The 18,817-nt window shown below is 41.9% G+C and overlaps 3 protein-coding genes across 3 annotated transcripts; 1 reads left to right on the forward strand and 2 right to left on the reverse strand.

The window, feature by feature from the left end:
• Positions 1 to 2,371: 2,371 nt before the first annotated feature.
• On the reverse strand, positions 2,372 to 5,523 carry cldn1 (claudin 1). Its single transcript, XM_035169373.1, has 4 exons — positions 5,109 to 5,523; positions 4,127 to 4,291; positions 3,843 to 3,927; positions 2,372 to 3,022 (listed from the first exon to the last, which is right to left on the reverse strand). The coding sequence occupies exons 1-4, from the start codon at positions 5,329 to 5,331 to the stop codon at positions 2,860 to 2,862; spliced, it is 636 nt and encodes a 211-aa protein (XP_035025264.1). The 5' UTR covers positions 5,332 to 5,523; the 3' UTR covers positions 2,372 to 2,859.
• A 1,023-nt stretch (positions 5,524 to 6,546) lies between these two features.
• On the forward strand, positions 6,547 to 8,562 carry zgc:153913 (carboxypeptidase N subunit 2). Its single transcript, XM_035170750.2, has 2 exons — positions 6,547 to 6,855; positions 6,952 to 8,562. The coding sequence occupies exon 2, from the start codon at positions 6,958 to 6,960 to the stop codon at positions 8,524 to 8,526; it is 1,569 nt and encodes a 522-aa protein (XP_035026641.2). The 5' UTR covers positions 6,547 to 6,855; positions 6,952 to 6,957; the 3' UTR covers positions 8,527 to 8,562.
• A 7,892-nt stretch (positions 8,563 to 16,454) lies between these two features.
• On the reverse strand, positions 16,455 to 18,348 carry LOC118118415 (transcription factor HES-1-B). Its single transcript, XM_035171623.2, has 4 exons — positions 18,078 to 18,348; positions 17,875 to 17,970; positions 17,496 to 17,583; positions 16,455 to 17,212 (listed from the first exon to the last, which is right to left on the reverse strand). The coding sequence occupies exons 1-4, from the start codon at positions 18,183 to 18,185 to the stop codon at positions 16,767 to 16,769; spliced, it is 738 nt and encodes a 245-aa protein (XP_035027514.1). The 5' UTR covers positions 18,186 to 18,348; the 3' UTR covers positions 16,455 to 16,766.
• Between the last annotated feature and the right edge of the window lie 469 nt (positions 18,349 to 18,817).

Raw genomic sequence — 18,817 nt, forward strand, 5'->3', positions numbered from 1 at the left:
TGTTCTCTTAAAGAACCCTATCTTAAATGAAGAAATTATCAAATTCATATAGAACATTCTATTAAAGGTGTATCAAATGTTTAAATATAATTAAAATTCAATCAGCAGCAAACAAAAATAACAATAACAGGTTATATTTTGTTAGAAGAGGAACTAAACCGACTTGATCTTAGGTGTCCCTCATTACCCGTATTCCCCCATCTGTATGCCCTTAACTGTAGTTTGGGTTTACAGCAAATTGACAAAGTAGCATTATTGACAGCTGCATATGAAACCAGATTAGTTCCTGAAAGTTCTTCCCCACACCCCATCGCATCCACCGAACCTGAACGCTCAGTGCTCTTTCTCATTTTGTACTTTTCTCTCTGTTTCAGGAAGACTTCATTCATTCTGAACTTTAGAACTTTTAACTGGAGTCTTTATTCAGGCCCAACACTTCCACACTTCCGGTTTTGCCTTTGAATCATTAACCTGCTCCCTCAGTTTGCTCATAAGCTTGTTTGTTCTAGTCAATGGAGCAGGAACCAAACAGTGAAATGCTGTATTTTGACCAATCGGAAGTTGAACGAATGAGAAGTAACCTATAGAAGTGTACTAATGGAAATTAGTATTTTTGAATCAAATTTACTTGTTGATGCACTTAAACCTGGAAAGGTGGCAAATAAGTCGATTCTCTTTTTTATAGTACACAGTTAGGAATATTATCTTTGTGTGTATTGTGTTTTCCTATTTGTATTTTTTCCCCTTCAACGGATTAAAAAGTTTGATTTAATGATCCAACATTATTCTGAATACAGCAGATTGTCTCTCCAGTTAAATCTTCAGTGTTGGTTGTGCAGCACACTCATGGTTTACCACAGGGTGGAGCTGTCTGCCGGACAACCACTGTACATACAGTGTTAGAGGACAGCTGTGTATGGGTAGTACAGATAGAACTTTAGATAGAATCATATTGTGTGTGTACATGCACTGGTGGGATGGCAGGTTTTAAATGTTCTGTAATTCTTCTGTGTGATGATAACGCACAGGCTGAGAAACGTGTATAAATGCTCTGAGGTGTTTTCATGATGTGGCAGACTTGACTTGTGTGAGCAGACGTGTTGGGACAGGAGCTGGTGTTCTGAGGTATTCCTGTCAGGAGACTATCCCCTGCTTCACATCGCCCTGTTTCTACTTTTTTCTTCCCTGAGGCAACACATTTCTGCAGAAGACGACATGTTGGAAACTAAAGACAAACTTTTCTAATTGCTTTTACAAATCAGGTAACTCTGTAAAGGATTGTTTTCTCTATGTTTCATGTTCTTCCATCATTGGAGCTTTAAACCACATGCTATTTATTTTGGTTATGACTTTTCTACAGTTTGTATTAGTGTAATGATTCTCTGTCACATCAGCGCTAATAAAACAATAATGAAACATTCACAGATCTCCTCCTTCCTCATGATGACGATTACACTGTGGCCTGGCTCTCGCACAAGGGGGAAACATGGTGGAGGTGGGATGGGAGGTGTTTTTCCTCACTCACCCACCCACCCACCCACACACACACACACACACACACAACACCACACACACACACACACACACACACACACACACACACACACACACACACACACACACTTATATGCTTGTCCACACTTGCGTTCACATAGGCTGACCATTAACAGAAGTCAGGTCTCACACTGGCCACCTCCTGCCTTCACTTCCCTGTTTCCAAGCTTCTTGGTCCTGTTTCTCTTCATTGTGTTCATGAACATATAAATGTGTAGACATAGTGAAGTGTAAACAAGGAATCCTGTTGCTCATGGGTATCTGTCAGGTCGGTTGCTGGGTCAGAGTCGTCCAACACATTATGTTGTTGATTGCCAACACTCATGGATACGCTCCTTAATTGAAGTATTGTTCTTGATTGTTGTATTGTTAGGAGCTTGTCTCTATTTTTGTTGCTGTTATTGTTGTTGTGCTGTGTGTGTAAATGGACCTAATGGACTGTATTTATATATTCAATCACACACCATTCACACACTGTCGGCACAGCCTTCAGGGGCAATCTGGGGTTCAGTTTGCTGTTGTGCAGGCTGGAGCAGCCAGGGATCGTACAATCAACCATCTGGTGGACGACCCTCCCTATTTCCTGAGCCACAGCCACCTTGTGTGTGTGTGTGTGTGTGTGTGTGTGTGTGATGTTTATTTTGTAATGTTAATTTGTATCTGAGTCAAATGTAAAGCTGTTGGACCCCATGAAGAATAGAACCTAATGAATTAATGTTTAATACTGTTATTTTAAATGTATGCATATATTTCATCACTATGTACAACTGTGTGTGACACATAAAAAACAACCATTATATATAACAATGACATCATATGAGAGTAACAAAGATTTTATTTTACATGTGATAAAATAATAATGATGCATCCGAACAAAGCAAAGTAACACAAATCTAACTCAAGTGGCTATTAGCTGCAAAGACTGTACAGACCCCTGAGATGTCTATTGTGGGCAAAGTTATACTTTTTTGAATATTTCAATTCAAAAAAATGATTATAATGTAAAATAAATGTCAACAAATGTTGATGTACTTGAGTTCTTAGTTAATGATTAGGGTTTACAATTAAATTTCAAGTTACATAATTTACTGTTGCTGTCATTTCTACTATTGATTCATTGTTCACATGTGAAAGTGTCAGAATATTTCTTGAATGACAATCAGTCTTTACTATGTGTGGATTCTCATGTGGAAGAAACCAAAAACCTTTATTTCCTCAACAACTATGAACAAACACCCCTTACAGCAGCTGCAAACACATATATCACTCCTCCACGAGCGGAGGCTGAAGGGAGGGATGGCCCCTCTACACGTAATCCCTGCCTGCCGGTCCAGAAGAGTTGGATGCTGGGTAGCGTGGAGATTTCCCTGAGGCTTTGGTGGGGCAGCCGCAGCAGAGGAAGGAGCCTCCTATGATGACGAGACTTGCAGCGCCCCATCCCACATACAGAGCACTTCCAAATTCATACCTGTGAATGACGCACACATTATCTTATGTACTTAGGTGAACATGGAAAAGATTTACCATTGTTTATATCATTATTCTAGAATGAACTACATAAACATCCGCATATATCTGTGTACAGAAAAACTATCAATAAACAAAATAACCTTATATGAAATATTCTTATTTGCTTTTTCTACGTCTGTACACTAAATATAAAGCTATATGGCCATTAGGTATTAACTTAGCTTAGCATAAGGACTGAAAAGAGATAGAAATAGCTTACCTGGCTCTGTCCACAACCAAAGTGTACAAATCAAGTCATGACATGTTGTGGTTTTACGTATTATGCTAACAGCCTGCAGGTCACAGTTTCACGGGGGGATGTTTTCAGTCTGTCTGATTTTTGGTTGGTTTGTTGGTTTTTAAGCAGGATTACACAAAAACGTCTGACTAAATTTCCATGAAACTGGGTGGAAGAATGGGGATTGGGTTCAATAAGAATCCATCAAATTTTGGTGCAAATCCAGATCTGGGGGCGGATTCAGGATTCAGTTTTTCTTTCTTTAACATCATAAAGAAAGATTTATACTTTCACTGACTTCCCAGGGAAGAATTCACATTCAGGGAACAATGTGTGAAATGTGATGCAGCTTGATTGAATTCAAGGGGACTGTTGCTGTTCCACTATTTCCCCAAATCTCAAGCAATTGGATGATGAACCAAATGAAAACTTGGCCTGGCAGGAGAACAACAGCAGGACAAAAGATGTGAGTCCATGTCAGTCCCCTGCATCATTCCACAAACCCTCAGTCATACCTGATCTTTTACCCACAGTTGCTCACCTTGAATTAGTGGGAGTAAATGGGTTGTAAAACTCCTGTGCTATTCTGTGGCCATACCAGGATGTTCCAACCAGAGCAAGCAGACCTGGAAAACCAACGAGCAGAGAAACTTCATGTTGTTGCATTTTAAAGGTTAAAACATCTGAAAAAACCACACATATTCATGACAAGTCTAATCCTGTTTGAGATTTGCTGCAAAAGGACAAGGGATAAGCCTACATCCCAGGTATGAGTGTATGTATTTTCCAGTGTGTGTGTGTGTGTGTGTGTGTGTGGATTCTGACCAGCAATGATGAAGACGATCCCGCCAACCAGCGCCACCTTGTCCTTCTGCTCCGGCTGTTCCGCCAAGCAGGTGGTGTACCTCATGCCCACCACCGCCACCATGATTGCAATAAAGCAAAGCAAGACAGCGGACAACATCAGGCCTCGAGCGCCCTGAACAATCCCTGGAGACAAGGACACAACACAGGATCAGGTTTCATGCAGATTCATCCACTTTCTGGAGCTTTTTCTTTCATAGAAATTTGGTGCAGATCCAAATAAAAATCTGGATCTTTGGACTTTAAATGTGGTTGTGGAGTGATATTCTAGTTTTTAAGTCAAACCTATGAAAACCACACTTGTTTTTACGACATCCAATATCATCAGTTAAACATTAATCTCAGTGGACATCCTCTTGTTTTCAGCTGAGACAAAACAGGCGGGAACGCCAACAACATGAGTCTCATCCAGCTGAGGTGTTCTCACTCCTTCAACATCAGTTTCTGCTGATGAAGCTGATATCAGTGGTCTTTTATTGAATAGGACAAAAATAATCTATTTACACAGATATGTTTACATTTGAAATGGAACAGTATCCACAGCTTCTAATTCCTTTTGAATGGATTTCAGTGTGAATAGAATCTTTGGAATCAGGCTGCAGCTGCTGGTATTTGACTGACATGTCTGTGCACGCAACAGGTCTAACATGGGGAGAAAAGGGTATTGTAGGGAGGTTTGAATGACCAGAGAGATTTTGTTTGTTTTACACGTTATACAGGCGATTCCTACACTAGTCAAAACATTTAATACATTTATAATTTGAATTCCATGAAGTTGCCATTAAAAACAAATCCAACATTGTTAGAATAACAGACCATTCGTGGTTCATTATGGCTCATTTCCTTCCCACAACCATTATTTGTCACATATTTGTTCAGTTGTTGATATTCATAATGGAATCTATTAACAGTGTAATGAAGACATGATGTAAAACAATGTTACCTGGTAGCTGCAGAAGAGAGTCATAGACTTTGCACTGAACCTGACCCGTGCTCTGTGAAACACAGGTCTTCCACAGTCCCTCGTACATGGCCTGAGCCGTGATGATGTTGTCTCCTGCATAGGACGAAGCTTTCCACTCCACCATGACTGTGGATGCTATGGAGCCGATGAAGCCCAGGAAGGCCAGTGTGAAGCCGAGGAGCTGTATTCCTGGGTTGGCCATCGCTTCACTTCAGAGATGGTAAAGTATTCAAATCAGAACAAAAAATGAAAAAGTCAAACCTCCTCGGGTTCTGTAAAGACTAAAAAAACTACAAAACTCCCTGCAAGTAGTTCCAGGAGGTTCTGGGTGGTGGATGTGATCCTGGACAATGGAGTCTACCTGTGCATCCTCAGGGAATAAGCTGGAGGTGAGCAAGAATCCAGGAATGCTGGCAACCTCTGATTGAGGTTAGGAGGGGCAGGGCCACACCTAGTGGATGTGATGTTAAAGCGACCCCCACACCTCCTACCAGCTTTAAAAGGCAAGAGGCAAACACTAAGCACAAAGCTGTGTGGTTGTTTCCTTTTGTCCTGCACCTCGAAAGCAAAATACATCCTGTCTTTTACTTTTTTCTATATATGGAACATTACACACACTCTTGGGATAATTTACAACACAAACTTTATCTGGAAACACTGTCCTCGTGAAGAATGTACATCTTTTAAAACTCCAAGCTCCCTTCTTCATGCTTCATTGGTCCAATGTCTTTGTGCTGCACTGTATATGATTGTTTTGAACATTTCAATTATAATGAAAATGAGATGTTTTTGCCTGCATTTCTTTGTTTGTCTGGATTACATAAAAAGTACTGGTTGGATTACCACAAAATTTAGTGGAGGGATGCGGTCAGGGAAGATGGGGTGTTCTTAAACATTCTTATTGATTTCTCAGATAATAATTCATGGATCTCGATGAAAAAAAGGGGGACTGATATTTATGAGTGTGTGAAATTTGGTGCAGATCCAAATAAAAATGTGGATGTAAATGTGGTTTCATAGGATGGCTGTTGGGCCTTGGCGGGCATATCATCTCTACTGATTGCTATACTAGTTTTTTTCAAGATTCAAGATTCAAGAGTTTATTGTCATATGCACAACAATTACATTTAGCAGTCGCTGGCAATGAAATGCTTGGGTCACAGGCTCTCTTCGAGCAATGCTCAGAATATTACAAGCAAATAAAATATAAAATATAAAATATAATATCAAATAGTAATCAACTCAGAGTCACGTGACTCTGAGTTGATTACTCTACACTGCTGTTGTTTGTACCTCAAAAAACATTCAGATTAAATTAAAATTAATAAAATAAATAGAGGTTGAATGAGTAAAATACGTGGAACTAATCACTAGAAAGATTGATCTACTTTTCCCATTTGACTCTTGGATCTATTTGTTTTGTTTTTGGCAAACAGTGACTCAACACTGACGGACTTGATTAAATAGAAAAAAGACAACTTTCTCCCACGTATTTTACAGGAGCCAAAAAAACCTCTGTAATATTCTTCTCTGTGAAAGAGATTTCCTGATTTGCACTTTCGTCTACGTTGTGTTTGCAGATGAGACTGTGGCCGAATCTGGAAACTGACCAAAGGTTTTGTCTTGCCTCACTCTGGCTTGTTGACGTTTGCACTTTGTGTCAGTGCGCCCCCGGGGATCCACGAGGAAATCAGACTCAGGGCTGCAGGATCCTGGTAACACACAGGTATGTTATGGTACTTAATCTATAGAAATGAAGATAGCTCATTAATGTCAGCTTTGGTTCCCTGTAAATTCATACAAGCTGTCTTTGTGTTTCCAGTGGAAAATGGACAAACACTTGTCTCTGACTCTGCTCCTGATGCTGCTTCTCTGTCCCAAAAGCAACACGGAGTCACAAACCTCATGTCCATACAGGTGCCAGTGTTTCACTCCGCTCCAGGTTCTGTGCGCAGAGGAACGGATGACATCTTTGCCCAAGAACATGTGCAGGCAGGTCAAGGAATTGATTGTAATGACATCAGCCGTGGCATACCTGCTCCCTCACACTTTAGAGGAGAGCCCCCAACTCACCGAGCTGGTCTTCTTAAACAACGCACTGCGGAGCATTCACGCTCAGGCTTTCGAGAATCTGACTCAGCTGCAGGAGCTGGAGATCAGTGGAAACCCCTGGCTGGAGAATTTATTTATGGGGACTTTTTCCCAGCAGAGAAACTTGACGAAACTGCTGCTCAACTTCAACAGATTTAAGACGGTGCTCCCCGGCATGTTTGACTCCCTGAAACAGATGGAAACTCTGCAGATGAAGGGAAACATCATATCCCATCTGCCTATGTTTCTTTTCCTGAACCTCCACAACCTCCGCATCCTGGACTTGTCACAGAATAAACTTGAAGAAGTGAAAAGAGAAACATTTTTTGGTCTGACGAGCCTGGAGATCCTGAAAGTTAACAACAACCTAATTAGCAATCTTACGTGTGACACATTCCACACTATTTCCCAGCTGACAGAGCTTCACTTGGAAGGGAATAAGATATCAGAGCTCACTGACGGCATCTTCTCCGTGTTGACCCAGCTAAATGTACTGAACCTCCGTGGAAACCTTCTTACAACCTTCAGTCAAGAGGTGTTTGGATTCAACGTCTCAAATTTGAGGGAGCTGAACCTGAAAGGAAACAGACTGACTGAGCTGTCCTCTCTCAGCCGTCTGACATCTCTCACCAACCTCGTCTTGTCGTCTAACCAGCTCTCCAGCCTTCCTGAGGACATTTTTAGAAATGTCACACTGCTGGAGAATCTGGATCTCTCTGAAAACCAGCTCTCGTTGCTGCCTGAACTAATCTTCTACAATCTCTCCGGTATCATCTCAATCCACCTCCACAAGAACAATCTGAGGAAGTTAGAACCAAAACTGTTCAACGACCAGTGGCTCACTGAGCAAATCTACTTGTCTGACAACCAGCTGGAAACACTCCCGCCCGGCCTCTTCGACCCCTTTATCGTGGACTACACGGTGAGGCTTCACGGAAACCCCTGGAGATGTGACTGCCACATGTGGTACCTGCACGACTGGGTGCTGAGGAACAACGATATCATACAGAGGCAGGACAGCGTGCTCTGCAACAGCCCCGGCTTTTTGAGACAGCGTGTGGTCGCCTCCGTGGACAAAGACCAGCTGGTGTGTCGGGTGTCTGCAGATGAGATGCCTGATATCAGGAGCTGTAGCATCCAAGCATTCGATGACACCATGATCGTCAAATGTAAAGTGGATAAATGTTCTCCCATGACGGTGAAGGTGCAGTTTCAGGAGGACGACGGCAGCATAACGGAGCATGTATTGAAAACTGAACATTCTGAATGCAGCAATGGCACGAGGATCGAAGGCCCTGTTCACTAATGATCCCTGTTTATTAAATTTTCTTTGTGAAAATACTGTCCTCATGCATTTGTTTTTTCTTTATTTAAAGACTCTCATTGTATGATCTGACTGTTAGAGTCATCACTGTAAACAAACCAGCTGATAACCAGTGACATGTATGCTGCTGGGTGATAAGAGAGGTGGATGAACCCTTTTGTGGTAAAGTTCAAAGTTCAACTCACTACTTTTGAACATCCTGTCACTTCTAAAAGAATTAAAAGAAACGTGTCAATCATCTGCCAACGTGGGTTTTGACTGTGGCGTGTGTCTGATCGGCAAACCCGCTCTTTATGTAAAACACTGTCAGCATTCGGGCTTCACCGGTTTTTCTAGAAGAAAACTTAAGAATAAATGTTTTGCAGTTAAAAAGATCGAAACATCTGTTCATGTTACAGGTCAATAAAATATAATACTTTCCTCATGTAGACATTTAATAATACATTTTTTTAAAATCATGATCTGCAAATTGACCTCAGTCTATGATCAAAACACAATAAGCTAGGATTGCTGGTGTGGTGAGTAATGTCCCTATGGTGCTCTTCAGTTTGGGGATTCAAAAGATCTGATGCACTCGAGAAGACAGTCAGTTAAACATGTGTAATATCTCATGAATATTGTATAATATCAACAGGAAAGGTTTAAATGGGAAACTTGATTTTTCATCTGATCTTTTAGAAAATTATTTTCTTCTGCTTTTTATCAATATGCATTAGGTATCTTGATATTCAGATAAGTTTAGTACAATATTTCCCGATACAATATAGTGAAGTAGACGTGTAAAGTAGATTTTGAGTAATTACATTTAGTTGTTATTCAACACTGCCTTGACAAACATATATTCTAGACATAGTTTGTCTAATTGAACCATCCACTCTGTCATCTACCGCTTTAAAAACGGATGGAGACCAACCAGTCGTCCTCGGATCACCACAGGGATGATAAAGAGTGAGGGTGCGGACGGGAGGAGGGAAGCCTCTGTGGGGCCACAACAAGGCACACAGATGGCTACACCTTGAATACAGCACTCTAACCCTGGCTTAATAAGGGTCAAAGGCCAGGGGGTCGATTGGGCCCTCAGTCTGAGTTGAATGACATCACAATTCACACGACAAAAAGTGCTGGCTGTCTTGTTTCCAGCGTTTGGAAGGATGGTCTTTAGGTTCGGGGGGTAATCCTCACTTGACTAAAACTATGGGGTAAAACAGGCATTTAACATTAAGGGTTGTTAGGAAAGGAGCAACAAGACATATGGAAGTCGTTAAGTGTATGTTATTTATTTAGTGGGAAGCTTGGGTTTTTAAATCATCACATAAGTTATTTAGAACAGCAAGAAAAAGGAAGTATATAAGATTTGCCAACTTAAAAAACACATTTTATTGACAAAACATGGATTAAATTAATTAATATATTGTACGGGCTTGGCTGTCTCTGAGGTTGTTTTGATTGCGTTGGGGTAAGCAGTTATAACACTCACTATGTACTCAAAGCTGCTCTGATCAATATTTTATATTAACAGTAGTTATAAGTCTACATATAATGTGAAAGGTGTCGCTCATGGTGATGAACCCACAGAGGATTTTCACCCACACTGCAGTTCCCCTCCACTCTAGTATTTTAGCTTCTTTTAGCAAGTTGTTTTGGTGTATAATGCTGCTATAGTGCAAAAATGATTGTTGTGATTGTCTCTCATAAAATAAAATAGCTGATTTATATAAGCTGCTCAGCCCCGCACAGCTGAAGGACACAGCTAGAAACAAGCATTAGCATCCTGTAAAGAGCAGGATACTGTATTTCTCATGAGTTGGTAGGGACCTAAATAGAGCTAAAGGAACCTGAACACAAATGAAATGCTAATATTGCTCTTTGTGTGATGGATGTGTGATTAAGCAACTACTCACTTGCATGTTAGCCATACCATCGATACACATTTGTGTTAACAGCCTGTTGCACTGACCCCAAGTAGCCAACAATTGGCTTACTCAGGTTTAAACCCTTTAAAAGATCAAATAAAAGAGAAAAGTTTTAAAATCCATACAAATTTTGAACTTAGGATATTTTTTAATTTTGCAATACATAACCTTCATTGTATTTAAACAAATCCCAGGTGCCTTTTTAAATGGCTACCAGTTTAACCAAAGTTTTACGTGACACATTATTTGTCTTTGGAAAATTATACGTTTGAGCAAAACCAGCGCTTGTCCAATTTAGTTTCATAGGTTGAATATAGTAATCTTCAAACCTGTCACCCTCCATCACTGCCAATTACTCTCATGGCCGGGCAATCTTAAGCAGCAGGGTCTGTGTGCCGTCCTGTGGGGCACAGAGAAAAGCAGATCTTACCCCCCACACTAAGATCCCATCTCTGGCCCCTGCATAGCGGGCAGTTAGTGCCGGACACCACGCTCCACACAGCAGCTCCTCAGATGGGAGAGGAGAGAAACAGAGGGGTGGAGACATTATCTGGTGAGACACACAATGTCCAAAACAACACAAAGCACTGGGGGGTTTCCCACAGAGTTTAGACTGGTCAGTGAGGAGGGAGGCGTCGAGGGCAGGGCAGGGTGCTCCGGACAAAGAGTGGAGGTCATCTGAGACACAGTGCCCGGGGCAAGAATTCAAGAGGAGGGTATTTGATCTGAAAATGTAAACTAATTTTACATCAAGTTTCTTTATGTGGGTTTTGTCACCAATATTATCGTTATAATATCTTACTGTATCAATAACTCAGGATAGGTGTGTCAGTCCTGAGAACAAACATCATCAATCTCAGTGGAAAGTTTATTTTTACTCAACTATAATTCTCTTTGTTTTTTTTCCCCCTGCTTCTCTTCAATGAGTTCGGTCAGTCGTGACAAACGACGGCTCTAAAGTGAACAGGTGTCTGTTAGATCCTCTCTGACAGCCTGTGAGAGGGTGACACACATCCTCCATGATACGATGACCTGAACATCTCAGGAACACAAACGGGCCATTTTGCAGACTCTAAACGAGAGGCTTGCTTACAAACAAGGGTCAATATTTACCCCTCGGTGCACCCAGACCCCCGGCTGGAGGCCAAATTGGTGTTGCTGACCAAATTAAGGACAGATGACCTGATCTGGGTGTTAAGTGGACGGGGAGGTGTCACCATAATGGTAATCTTTTTGCATACCGGTATACTGCCCCTTTGTCTTGTCCGTTTCTATTGGAGGATAACAAGAAGCTATAAGCTCCTTATCATCACTTTACAATTATGGAGGATGAATCAGGATCTGTGGCCCCATGGACCTCACTCTTATAGGGCGTTCCACCTTTTTGTTTCCAGCTCCACAGATGGAGAGGTTTTTATTATGCATGCATGCAGCCCCTCATTGTATATTACAATACAGAGAAGAGTCACAGCAAAACGTAGCTGCAAAACAACTGACATATACCTCCCACGCTCCAACTTCTAGAGGCAGAAGTAATTTCTGAAGAGGCTTTTGTTTCACGATGTAGAGACGTGATAAAAGAACGCTTGAGTACTTCAAGGAGAGAGGTGAAACGTCCTTTAAGAAACTCAAGTATGTCCAGTTGCATATGAGCAGCTGAGAACGAGTCCTGGAGATGTTTGAGTATGCTTTAGAAGGCTGGTTTAGAAAGATATTGCAAACCATAATCTTCAATATAACATGAGTCCAGCACTTAGCAAGTCAGTCATAGCTTCCTGTTTTCAGAGGAAAACCTTCACTTGCTTAACTTCTAAACGTAAGCATCAAAATTGAGAGGGCATCGTCTCCCAGCAGCACTGAATAAAACAACTGCCTGTTGTTGTCAGTGGTGGGGGAAGTCCTCAAACCTTTTACTCAAGTGAAAGTACAAACAAATAGACCCAAATGTGCCAAAGCAACAGCAAAATTATCACTTTAACTTTTCTACTTGAGTAAATATAAGTAGCTACTTGCTTTTAAATAAAAATATTCAAAAGTAAAAAAATACATATGAAAAAAAGATGAACATGTAACACAATGCATTGTCAAAAAAGTATAAGTATAGTACAGATACTTGAAAAGTACAGTAACTAGGTAAATGTACACCTCACCTCTGGCTGTTGTAAATGTTAATAAAGTGTTAATGGGTTTTTGGCCACATCCACGGCAGCTCCGAAAAGAAGGATTTTTTGCAACCTGGCAACCCTTAGGGTTAGAATTTAATTTCTGACTAATCATCTATAGGTTACTACTCAGCTATTACTCATCTATATGTTTTGAATTAACCCAATAATAAATGATTTATTAAACATTTATAAAGCATTAGTTACATTTTGAATCCTGTTAAAGCAGTGTTACCAGATATCGTTTTTCTTGAAAGTTAGAGAATCATTTTGGTTCATCATACATTTAGCCAAAAAAACTTGCATTCATTCATTCATGCTTCCCAGTCTTTGGCTTCCTCATCAGCTGCCTAGAAACACAATCATACTGCACATGTGTACAGTGCAGCCATTATAACACTGACTGTTACATATAATCAAGCCAAACCTCCAACACCTAAACCTCCTCCTTATGCGCTACATTGCTTTTGCAGATTGTTTTACCGATGTTTATTAAGGGGGATTATTTCTCTTGCTTCGACACATTGAGTGACCCATCATTAAAAGAGCCTTTTCTACCGAATCTCTATTGTGTTATAATTAAGAAGTCCTTTATTAGTCCCGCAACGGGGAAATTTGCAATGTTACAGAAGCAGAAAGACATCAAATAAGTAGCATGCAGTTAAGGAATATAAAGAAATAGAAATATAGACCAAATATATAGAAAAAAATATAAATGTAATTAAACCGGTATATACAGTGTAAAGAAAAAGATAATGTGTTAGAATATGAACAGTGAATGGATTGCACATAACCGTTTATATTGCACAGACGTTTTTTTTTACAAATGAATATAGTACAGTGAATATTGCACAGTTGATAAGTGACAGTCCATAGTGGTGGTGCATGTAGTTTTACTGGGAGCAGAGCTGGTTGTACAGTCTTACTGCTGCAGGAAGGAACGACCTGCGATACCTCTCCTTCAGACACTCAGGGTTTCAGTACATTTCTTGCAGAACGTGTCTTTGAGCTTTGGTCATACTTCCATTAGTTCTGTGATCTCACCAAAGTAACTGCTGTGCATCATTGCTGCATTAAGTTCAACAGGCCACGATACATGCAGACATTTCTTTCTTCTGGTTTTCCTCCAGCACTTGTGTGTGTTTTGGACTATTTTCAAGTAAAATTGAGCTCACAAAACTATTACAATTACAATACACACAATAAATGCAGGTACAGCAGGTCAAATTTGAAAAGAAAAATGTTATTACCTGTAAGAGAAATGGACAAAACTACAGAAATAACCGTAACACAAATAACGTAATGCCTCGGTGAACCAGATTTATCCTTTCAGCTTCACTTTGACTGTTTCATTCTCTTTCAGTTTAATTCAATCGATCCCTTACACATGTTTTTTCAGTCTTATCAGCTAAGCCAGACCAAACGTTAAGGCTGTAATTGGAGCACGTGTATTATGGGATGTCTCACTTTGAAGGAACACCTGCAGTGTAAGTGCATCTTTATGGTCCTCTTCATAAGCCTTCACGGGCATATGGCCAAGAACTACAGCGTAAACAAGACCCCCACCTCGCACCTCCTCTCCGACACTCAACACATTTCTTTTGAAGATGCACTGACTTGTGATGTACTACCTCAGCTACTCAGTATTAATGGCCACAGCATCATCTCTCTGTGTGGGTCCGAGGTTATAAATTTCCCACTTCAGTGTTACCGAGCCATGGTGATACTAAATCCACCCCCGGATGCTGCACTTCCACCAGTTTATGTGAGTTTTCCAAAAAACAACCTGCTAAATCAAAAAGGGATGAATTGGAGTGAAGGGACAAAGAGTATTGTCCATTCACCATTGATATCCAGTGCATAATCTATTCATTTGCCTTGATGTGAACCACCGCTGACTACTTCCACCCCCATCATGCACCATAACAACCCTATGAACAATACCGCGCCGATTCCCCCTCAGAGGCGGAGGCGGTGGAGGTTTCCGGTGTGTGTCAGAGGGAGACAGTGTCGTTAGGCAGGGAACCTGTCACTCTTTGTCACTGTGTTTGTGAGAAGAGGCCATCGATCACAGACTTCAGGCCCGGCCCAGCTACGTGTTTACTGTTCTCTGCTTTTACTGGTTTTGGGAAAATACTACTTAAAAGTGGGGTGTTGACTGGGGAGGAGCAGGGAGACACAATCAGACAAAACATAGTGGGAGGGGAGCGCTACTGGTAAACAGAGCAAATTTCATCAAGAATGGTCATATTTTACTGAAGCGGCTTCACGCAGAACCACTCCAGCTCCTCCATCACTTAAAGGTGTGGTTGTGGCAGCGACCTGGCACTTCACAGCTCCTCTTATCTGAAGAGTGCAGCCCCGGCCTGAAGAGTTCTCAAACAGCCTTTAGGACCAGGACCTTTGGGAGCAGCCGACAATAAGACCTTCTTTAGCACGGTGAAAGTGACAGCATGGTCCTACCCCCTCCTGGCCATTAAACCTCTGCCTGGATAAACAAGGGGAAGGCCCTTTATAAAGATGGAGAGGGTCACAAAGAGAGGAGCCATTGAGCCACTGAGGGGCCCGTCTTTGTTTTTGTGTTTCGGACGGCTTTCTCAAAGGATGCTCTGATATGAGGGGGAGCTCTATTTTTGTCTTTAAGTCCTCCTTACTGCCACTCTTCTCTCAGCCGGGCCAAAACAGAGATGTGAACATAATTGACTTTTGCACAAATTGGCACATTTTCAATAACTTTTCATTGGCAAACTAAATTCTAATTAAGGATTTTGTTCCAACAACATACAGTATGTGGAAAATATTGTGCACCTGTTCTTCAAAGAAACCGAGGCTACTCAGAGACTAGTGGTTACTTCTGCTTCTGTTGCGACATAATCTCTTAAATTCCATGAATAGTAAATCAGGAACAACCAAATGGCTGTGGATTGTGGGAGAGTTTGCCTCTGGAGGTGCGACTGTTTGATGCCGTCAAAGGGAGGCCTTGTCTTCTGGTGATGGGCTGCCAGGTCGGTTGATGAGTTGCCAGATTTAGGGCAACATGATGTCGGCGCGGCCCTTGTCTCGGCAGCGTGAATGAGGGGCACCTGTGACCTCCGGTCACGCTCTGCTTGTGGCTTGCTGTGTGAGCACCACGCTCAGGACACACGCTGGGACTGTCAGGCCTTCAACTGTCCGCTAAACGGACAAAGATTTGACTGACTCTGCAGGGGCGGCTGCTGCTGTCGCTGATGATGATCATGGGGCTTTGTTCAAACACACATATCAAATCATTTCAGATCACATCGACAGTCTGCGCATTAGATGAATATCAGATATCTTCTGGTAGCAGATAGGTGCAAAGAATAATCCTCAAAAGTAACAACATACACTTAATCCTTAAGTAATGTCAGTATCTTGTTCAGCCCAGTCATCATTTAACCCTAGTAGGTTCGCCACCATGCCCTATCTATTTCACACTTCCCCTTTGGCAGGAGGGCAGACAGGCACGCGCGTGTCATCAGACCCTGTCCCGCCCTCCTAACTGCCTGGCAGCACGCCTTTTGGGCTCAACGCGACATCTCAGGTTCCCAGCCACATTAGGGAGGTATTTATTTCAAGCCAGAAAACAGATTCCCATGTCACTGCAAAGTGGATTATCAGGTGTGGACACGGCACGCAGACGGGGGGCTGTGTTTAAACGGCTGCTGTGCATGTGCAAGGGATGTTAATTTATAAAGACTTTCCACAGGTCTGAGGTGAAGTGTGACCCGAAGGCTGCACAGGCTCATCTGCCTCTGTATGAATGGACATCAGCAACATTACCCGATGGAGGTTTTTTGGAAGAAGAGAAATGACCAGGACACCACTGCAGCAGAAATTGTTGTAAACATCGAAAAAACATTTTATTCATCTTAAAAATACAGTGCTTTTCAAGAGCTTTTCAAGGGTTTCCTTGACCTCCTGAGCCAAATGAATTGTGCCATATCAAAACAGAAATCACAGGCCAAGAAAATAAGGCCAAGAATATCTATTATCCTTATAAAAACACAAATAAGTGTAAACATCCCTCTCGGGTAGGTTTTTAAAAAATCATTTACAAAATGTACAAAAATATGTTTTATTCTGTGATAGTCCTTTTTCTCCCCACAATCTGTTGTGGGCTGATTTTCTACCATGGTCTCCACACAGAGTCTGAGGTGACCGGCGGTGCGACGGGTGACACGGGGTGGCTGTTTTGTACACCCAGAGGTATGAGAGCCGCGCTGGGCACAAGAAAAGTGTACTGTCCATCTGGCGCAGGCACAACCTGGAAGCCACCGTAGAGCTTCATCGCTTCCGGGGAAACATGCATCGTCGAGCCAATTTTGCAAGGCACCTGTGGGGCTGAGGCAGCTGGAATCTGTGTATTGGTTTGTCCGAGCGCGCCCGGGTGAGCTCCATAGAAGTTGACGGCACTGATCTGGGTCACGCAGGCCGCCAGGTGGCTGAGGAGGCGAGTCCTCACCTCTGTGTTCACCCCCTCACACGTGGACAGGAAGCGGGTGACCTCGCCAACACACTCGCTGAACCCGGCTCTGTATTTACCCAGGACAGATGGATCTGTGTTCACAGCAGCTGCCAAAGAAAAGAAAGACTCATAAATATATAAATAAATAGATAAATAGATAGATCGATTTTTTTATATTATATTATATTACTTGACAAATCGTCTAAGTTAAATAATGAAAAGTTTGATTCTATTCATGCAGTTGCAGCCTGAGGGTAAACACATACAGCTGTGCATGCAGGGGCAGTAAATCTTGCAGAGGGAACATGTGTAGCATCTAAAGTTAGACATCCCAGAACGACGACAGGCACATCTACGTGGTCAATCCACAAATGGTTATAGTTACAATACCTGTCATCTGAAGTCGCTGCATGTTCCTGAGGTGCTTCACAGTCATCTCCAGTATGTCGGCCTTCTCCAGTTTGGAGTGTCTGGAACTCTGAACACAAAAGTGACAAGTTAGTTCACAATTTAGGTTAAAAGATCAAAAATGTGTGTATGTAATCTGTGCATGTTAAAATGACTATGTAGTAATCTGAGCATGTGGAAATGAAAATGTAGTAATCTGAGCATGTTAAAATAAGAAACCTGTATGTTAAAATGACAATATATTGATCTGTGCATTTTAAAATTAGTAATCTGTGGATGTTAAAATGAAAATTAGTAATCTGTGCATGTTCAAATTAGAAATTTGTGCAGGTTCAATGTATTGATCTGTGCATGTGCTTACGTCTTTCTTCAGTGCGTCCAGGATGAGGGTCTTCAGCTGCCCCAGACTCTCGTTGATGCGCGCACGTCTTCTCTTTTCCATGATGGGTTTGGAGGACTAGAGACACAAAAGGTTGAAAATGCTTTTATTATGATAGTTTTCATTATAACATTTAATTTAACACATGAATCCAGGTTTCAAATGAAAACGCTGCGAGGACCCACCTTTCTGCTCTCCGTCGGTGCTCGGGGTTTCTCCGGTGTGGAGTGTGCACTTGCCGGAGTTGCAGCCACAGCGGATGGAGACGTTCTCGCCAAAGTTCCTGCAGGCATCTTCCCGTGAGTTGAAACAGTGTGTAACAGTAAAAAAAATGAAATAACTTTATCAGTGTTAGAGACGAGTCCAGTCCCGGTGCGGTCCTCCGTCTCCTGACTGAACCTCAGCGCACTGGTCTGATAGTAAATGTCAGACTGACTCTGTCTCCTGTTTCCGCGCCTCGATGCTTATTTATAGAGCCGCAGTCTGCACGCGAGCGGCTCGTGCGCGGGTTCCCTGCTTCCGTCGGTGCGGCCAATGAGCGCGCAGGGAGGCGGCGGGGCTCGTGCGACCGGGCGCTGCCATTGGTTACCAGCTGTCAGGATGCTGCGGGAGTGAGGTGTGATGGAAAGTGCTGCTGTCAACATGCAAAGCTGCTGCACTGAAGTGTGCAAATGTGGCTATAAGAATTTATCTGAAACTAATACTGTTGTAAAAGTGAAAACAAACAGCTGTTAAACCCAATAAATTCCATTAATCTTAAAGCAATTGGTAGTTTTTGTCATTTAATTGCCACCTGTTGCTGAATCACATTCATTTAAGATCCTGTACTGTGGCATCCTTAAGGACATCTATCATTATTTTATTGAGTTAGTTATTATTTACCTATTCATCCTAACAAAGTTAAAGGATTAAGAATCGTCTATAC

The sequence above is a fragment of the Hippoglossus stenolepis genome, chromosome 11 (assembly GCF_022539355.2).
Source record: "Hippoglossus stenolepis isolate QCI-W04-F060 chromosome 11, HSTE1.2, whole genome shotgun sequence".
Classification (NCBI taxonomy): domain Eukaryota; kingdom Metazoa; phylum Chordata; class Actinopteri; order Pleuronectiformes; family Pleuronectidae; genus Hippoglossus; species Hippoglossus stenolepis.

What these genes read in the sequence shown, in the direction of transcription:
- cldn1 (XM_035169373.1), bottom strand. Translation starts at nt 5,331, where the DNA reads ATGGCCAACCCAGGAATACAGCTCCTCGGCTTCACACTGGCCTTCCTG. An exon ending in GATCGTCTTCATCATTGCTG is followed by an intron (nt 3,928 to 4,126) that starts GTCAGAATCCAC and finishes TTGGTTTTCCAG; the next exon opens with GTCTGCTTGCTCTGGTTGGA. An exon ending in TTTACTCCCACTAATTCAAG is followed by an intron (nt 3,023 to 3,842) that starts GTGAGCAACTGT and finishes CGTCATTCACAG; the next exon opens with GTATGAATTTGGAAGTGCTC.
- zgc:153913 (XM_035170750.2), top strand. Translation starts at nt 6,958, where the DNA reads ATGGACAAACACTTGTCTCTGACTCTGCTCCTGATGCTGCTTCTCTGT.
- LOC118118415 (XM_035171623.2), bottom strand. Translation starts at nt 18,185, where the DNA reads ATGCCTGCAGGAACTTTGGCGAGAACGTCTCCATCCGCTGTGGCTGCA. An exon ending in CACCGACGGAGAGCAGAAAG is followed by an intron (nt 17,971 to 18,077) that starts GTGGGTCCTCGC and finishes TTGTGTCTCTAG; the next exon opens with TCCTCCAAACCCATCATGGA. An exon ending in GCAGCGACTTCAGATGACAG is followed by an intron (nt 17,213 to 17,495) that starts GTATTGTAACTA and finishes TTTCTTTGGCAG; the next exon opens with CTGCTGTGAACACAGATCCA.